General features: G+C 31.5%; 1 protein-coding gene across 1 annotated transcript; it reads left to right on the forward strand.

The window, feature by feature from the left end:
- Positions 1-921: 921 nt before the first annotated feature.
- LOC118040203 (uncharacterized) lies at positions 922-4,313 on the forward strand. Its single transcript, XM_035047080.2, has 5 exons — positions 922-1,525; positions 2,150-2,274; positions 2,454-2,765; positions 2,863-3,032; positions 3,653-4,313. Exons 1-5 carry the CDS (start codon positions 1,190-1,192, stop codon positions 4,057-4,059), a joined length of 1,350 nt encoding a protein of 449 aa, XP_034902971.1. The 5' UTR covers positions 922-1,189; the 3' UTR covers positions 4,060-4,313.
- Positions 4,314-6,830: the final 2,517 nt, after the last annotated feature.

Raw genomic sequence — 6,830 nt, forward strand, 5'->3', positions numbered from 1 at the left:
ACCCTATCTCTAACTTCAAAATACATTTTATTCTCTTAAAAAATAAAAAAATCAATTCAAATAAAATAATTACATACTCTAATCTTCTTTTTTAGGCATGATAAAGGGCAAAATAACCACACTCCCCTCTCTAAGACTAAGATTGATTTTTTTTTTAGTCATAATATAGTTTTTAAAATCATTCTTTCTTCTCTTTCTTTTCTAATTATTTTTTCTCTCATCTCCTGGAATTTAAAAACTAAAATGTGATACATAAATTTTATGGACTGAAAAGTCAAAACCTAAAACTCCATGGATCAAATTATAAAAAATAAAATCTTCAAAAGACAAAAATAAAATTTTAATATGCAATAAAGAACTTTTATCCAAATTGTACCTTTTCACTCTAAGAAACAAAAATATTTTGGTAATATAGCATTTTCCATCAATTATTCTAATGAAAATTCATAGAGAAATTAAAATATAAAATTGATATAAACAATAGTTTTGATACAAAATTGATGGTAGCTAAAGAGATGTAAAAAAAAAAAAAAAACCTAGTAAAAAAAAAAAAAAATGATAAAAAAAGTGAAAAGAAATACATCAAGAAAAAATAAAACTATAATTTATAATAGTCATCTTAGTAGTTTTATAGAATATGATTTTTTATCATTCAAATTAAAAATTATTGTGAAAAGTTATATCGTTAACTCAATTTTTTTATTAGATTTATAAAAAAAAAAATTATAACACTAGCTAAATACAAAAAAATATAATTTCATATATGCTAAAATGTACTTGTATGTAAAAAAAGAAAAGAAAAATATATTGTTAATGTTTTTTTTTTAATTTAAAAAACAGTGAAAAATGAATATTGCCTTATCCGTAAAAGGTGGAACGTATTCAAAGCACATAAATGTAACCTACTAATAGCGAACCCTTTCATTCCATCCTCTTCAACGAAACAAAGAACAACTTTTCGTTTCCCTTCCTTACCGTCGTCTCCTAAAAAAAAATCCCAAATATATTTTTATATATATATATTATTAGCACGCATGGTTTAGAAGTATCCTCTTGTGTGGGGGATTGGTCGAACCAGCAAAAGCCGAACTCGAAAGATTCAAGAAGCCTAAAAAAGGCTGCCCATTTCTTATCTCCTTAAAGGGTAAGAGAGAGAGTAGATTTTGTGTGGGATTCTGTCTCTTTCGTTATGGTGGATGATGGTTTTGTGAACGCTTCTTCTAACGGCAACGGCAACCAAGAGAGCCCAAGAAAAACAAAAGATATTAATAAGAAGAAGAAGAAGAAGAAGCGTGGCGGGAGCAAGAAGAAGATGACTGTTGAGCAGACCTTGGCTTCCAAATCTGTCAGCGAATGGGTTTACTTGGATCGGAAATTGGTTGCTGATGATTTCGATTTTGGAGTGCATAAGACTGTAATGATGAGGAGAGAAGACAAGGTTGTCTTTGAATTGCATACTCATTCCAAGTTCAGTGATGGCTTCTTGTCTCCTTCCAAGCTTGTGGAGCGAGCTCATGGAAATGGGGTCCGTCTTTTTTTTTGTGTTTTTTTTTTACTGGCTAGACATGCTGAGTGTTTAATGCTTTTGTGATGGTGTTAGAATGACATGTACTGAATAAATTGCCCAAATGTTTTTTTTTTTTTTTGGTGATTAATGCCTTTGTAAAAAGGCACATCTCTTTAGCATGTTAGTAGTTGTAAGAGTTCAAACTCATCAGATTAATTTTTTATATATATATATATCACGCGGCCTGGTTTTGTTCAATCTAGGCTTCAGCTCAAAGCAAGCGCCAACTTGTTTGGGTTTGATCCTTTCACATGTTGTCTTGGATTAAAATGCAAGTAGTTTGGGGTTTTTAATTGTTACATAGATGTTAAATTATCAAAATTGTTAATTATTACAGGCAAGAAACTCAACTCATTAATTATAGTGTAAGTTATTCGGTCGAGATTGCATTATTAGGTCTTGGAGGAGTGTTTATCTGTTATATAACAATGATTTTGTTTTCTTAAGGAGTTTATGTAATGGATGATGCCCTTTCAAGGCTGTATACACTTTTTTTTTTTTTGGTGATTGCTATGTTTTGATTTATACATTCTTTCCGGTTTTAGTGCCAATATCTTAATTAGTAAAATTTGTTCAGAACAGGTGAAAGTTCTTGCTCTCACTGATCATGACACAATGTCTGGTATACCTGAAGCTACAGAAGCAGCTCGCAGATTTGGCATCAAGATAATCCCAGGTGTTGAAATAAGCACAATGTTCTCTCCAAGGTATCTGCTTTCATCAAAGTTCAGGATTTACTGCGGTAGTGGGTGGTCATATTGTTACGAGAACTGATGAAAAATAAATTTTTTTAAAAAAAATTCCATTTCCATCTTTGTAATTTGGTCAATTGATTAAAAAAATTCCATTTCCATCTTTGTAATTTGGTCAATTGATCATAATGCAGAAATCCTGAAGCAGAGGAGCCAGTGCACATCCTGGCTTATTACAGCAGCGGTGGGCCAACTAGGTCTGATGAACTGGAAAAGTTCTTGGCTAACATAAGAGATGGTCGTTACCTTCGTGCAAAGGACATGATCTTGAAACTCAATAAACTCAAGTTGCCTCTTAAATGGGAGCACGTTACTAGAATTACAGGAAAAGGAGTTGCTCCTGGAAGACTGCATGTGGCTCGAGCTATGGTTGAAGCAGGCTACGTAGAGAACCTGAAACAAGCTTTTGCCAGATATCTGTATGATGGTGGACCTGCTTATTCCACGTAATAATCCAGCTCTTTTTTAGTTAATTGGCTATACTGAGCATATTTCTTATTCAGAAAGTTGACGGGTGTAAATTATTTTTGTGCTGTTGAACAGAGGAAATGAGCCTCTTGTAGAGGAGGCAGTACAATTGATATGTGAAACGGGGGGTGTTGCTGTGCTAGCTCATCCTTGGGCATTGAAAAACCCTGTTGCAATAATACAAAGGTTGAAAGATGCAGGTCTTCATGGGATGGAGGTTTACAGAAGTGATGGCAAACTGGCTGGTATGTTGTTTTTGCACCGTCCCCAACTACCCCCCTTCTTTCTATCCTCGTATCTTAAATTAAGGTTTCTCTTTTTTCCTTTTGAGGAGGGGTTTGGTAGGGCATTGAATGCTTTAGAGCTGTGCAACCCCCCCCCCCCTCCCCCCGCCCCTGAACTTTAAATAGAATGGATGTAAATGTAATAATCTTGATTCTAGAGTGAATAACTTAACTGCATGTTAATCTAGAGATTATGCAATTGTCTTCTTGAAATGACCCTTAATGATTTCTTACTGAAATTTATGCTGGATTTCAAAAATAGTCATAAATAGTCATAAATTCATCGTGAATCATGCCACTAGTAGTAATAACACATTTTCCTGTTTTGTTTAGAATATAGAGACTAGAGTGCATTGTGGATCGCTCAAGATTGAAATTCTACTACTATTATTTATGGAAAAGCTGAATTCTCTTAATTTTGGGATGAAGTTAATTCCAACATTGTTGGTCTAAATGAGAATATGCATCTTTCATCACTGACCTTTTCACTGCACAAGGATGCTTGGTTTATATTTCTGCTTTCACGCTTCCTTTTGTTCTTCCATCCTCATTTTGTCTTCGTTTTGCTCTCTTTTGAACAGTATACAGCGACCTAGCAGATGCTTATGGTCTTTTGAAGCTAGGAGGCTCAGATTATCACGGAAAAGGTGGAAACAGTGAATCTGAACTGGGAAGTGTTAACCTCCCAGTAATTGCTTTGCACGACTTCCTGAAGGTAGCACGCCCAATCTGGTATGGTGCCATAAAAGATATTTTCGAGAGATATGCTGCGGAGCCCTCTGATTCGAACCTAGCAAGGATAACAAAGTTTGGGGGAGCAAAGATTTTAAAGGGAAACTCCCCAATGAGTTGTGGGAAGGACTTGATTGACCGTTGCTTATCATTGTGGCTAACAACTGAGGAGAGGCAGACAGCCGAGTTTGAGGCCATTAAAATAAAGCTCGCCTGTGTTGCGATTAATCAAGGTGCGGGACTCGCGTTCCTATAGAGAGCCGCTAACTCAAGCGGAGATGTTTCCTTTTGCCATTGTCAAAAAAAAGAAGAGAATTATTTCCTTTTGCAAATTTTTCATGCTCAAGTGATCAGGTTATTATCCATTTTTTTTTTAACTGATTACGCTTTTTACTGGAATATTTATGAATGCATTATCTTAAGTAGTGTCTGATAGAACAACATTATAGAATCTATCCTGCCTGATAATGGCTGACAAGATAATACAAAGGTTTTCTACTCGTTTGATGATGGTGGAAAAGATAAGACAGTTTTGGAATATTATTGATAGATGATGATCTTTTTCCCTGGTCATATCAATATACATATTTTATTTTATTTTAACTGTTTTCTACAGCAATTTATTTTTTTCCCATCATAATATAAGGGGGGGGGAAAGTAGTTTGAAGCAGAAAAATAATTTATTTATGCAAAATCAATTTTCATTGCTAAAAAAAAATAAAATTTGGAAGCACTATAAATTTGATAATTTGTTACATATCTAAAAGCTTGTGAATTGCATGTAATTCCATCACAAGTCAAGATATTTTTAAACTAGCTTGTGCGTTAATTAAAATTATGTTTTTATTTATTAATGATTTTAAAAATGCATCTTTTGCATTAACCTGATATATTATAAGATATTTATAATTTTTTTTCTGGTATTTGCTCTAAGATTTTAACTCAAGAAATCAAGAGAGGGGATTGGCACTAAATAGATAGAGTAAAAAAAAGTAGATATCAATCACACGTAGAAAAACAATTTCTCATCACTACGAGACACAATATCAAAAGGATACAAATAAAAGTACCCCACAACTCTAAGGATATCAATGAACTCATCGCTTCTAAGATATAGAGTCAAAGATAAGTACAACACTCACAAAAAAATATATAAGTGGTTAAAGAGCTAAAAGATCATAATCATATACTCTTAATTTAAATCCAACAAGCAACCTTAATTACATGGTTGAAAATTCACTATATGCTTGAAATAACCATCAAGTTATTGAAAATGACAAAAAAAAGTGTTTTTTAGACCACAATAAATGACTTCAATATATATAAATAAAAAAACAAACTCAAAATATTTTAATGCATGTTTTTTACTTACTAGAATGCAAATAACAACTTATAAAACTTAAATTGATAGTTCTACACACATAAAATACAATAGTAATAACTAATCATGAGCAATTCTTGTTGTAAAGAATATTTCGGCGAGAGTCAAGGCTCGTTTAAGGATTATGTATTCTTGAGTTGATTTTTTAAATTAAAAAAAAAAAAAAAAACAATCAATACACACAAACAAGCATATAATGAAAAGCAAAAGAAAAAATCTTTTTTTATATATATATGAATCCAATAAATTCTCAATATCTAAAAAACAATACCTGTTTGAGGATCTCACCATTCATGTGTTGATTCTTTGATAGAAAAAAGATAATCAACCTAAACAATTATACAAAAGAAACTCTTGTGTGTGTGTGTGTGTGAAAATACCCCTACCATTTATTTTGTAAAAATTTAATAGAAAATATTTATTACGACACAACTTTTACAAAAAATAAACATACACATCCACACATAAAATTTTCACACCAAAGTCAACCAATTACATCTTGGATAATCCTATTCCAACTCATCCTTCCAACCTCATTGTAAGGTACTAATTTCAACCTTCTCACACCTTGGAAAATAAATATTTAGCATGGCATGATTTAGCATCTTCAAATACCAAAATTCAAGAAAAATATTTTTGTTGATATATTTGCATGTATTTTTAGATTTAATAACTAGTTTATTAAAGTTATGAGAACTTGGTATACATTTCAAAAACACTAAAAAATTATTTTTTTTAATATACGAGATTATGAACTTATACATAAGATGTATTCTTGATATTAAATAAAAAAATCTTTTTTTATTTTAACTCTAGAATGGTTAGACTTGACTCCTAAAGTTGTGGTCCGCTCTACTAAAAGGGATCAAATTTAAGTATTAAACAAATCAAAGATTAGAAAACACAACAATGTCTTAGTTTATATTAGACAAATAAATAATGCAAATAACTATAGGTAAGGTGTACTAGGGGTGATATATCATCCTTATATACAACCAGTCATTTTATCTAGATTTTGAGATCAGTTAGGAAATACTAGGTGGCAACTTCATTCTTTTTTTACTAATAAGAAACAATAATTACTTATTCTTTCCACCTATCACCAAAAGATCCTGGACCGAGAGGATGATCATCGTGAAGCCGTATAAATGCGACAATGGTTATGGATTAAGAAGTTGTGTAATCAATATTTTAGGGTTGTAATTTATAGACATTTTATTTTGATATGTAACAAGATTTAATTATCTAATATTAATTACTAGTTATGGTGATGTAATGATGTATGATGTTTTAGGACCTAGTAAATCTAAAGTTTTAAATTTATATCATGTATGTTGTAGTATCTTGTGTAGGAATAATATATTAATTAACTTATATAGTAAATGATAGTTTATTATAGAAGTTGATTTCATGCCTGGTATTATTATGCTTAATATGAAACTAATAAATGCTAGTAGTGTTGTGGATATTGAAAATGAATAAGGAAATGCTGGATATAATCCAAAATGACTAGATCAGAGGTGGAGAAATGATTCTTATGTGGTTTTATGGATAAGACGTGTATTTTATTTGATGTCGACACTTGGGATGTTTAAATACAAGGAGATTGTGCTGACATTTTAACAAAATCTTAATGAGTTAGAAAA

Source organism: Populus alba, chromosome 1 (genome assembly GCF_005239225.2).
Source record: "Populus alba chromosome 1, ASM523922v2, whole genome shotgun sequence".
Lineage (NCBI taxonomy): Eukaryota > Viridiplantae > Streptophyta > Magnoliopsida > Malpighiales > Salicaceae > Populus > Populus alba.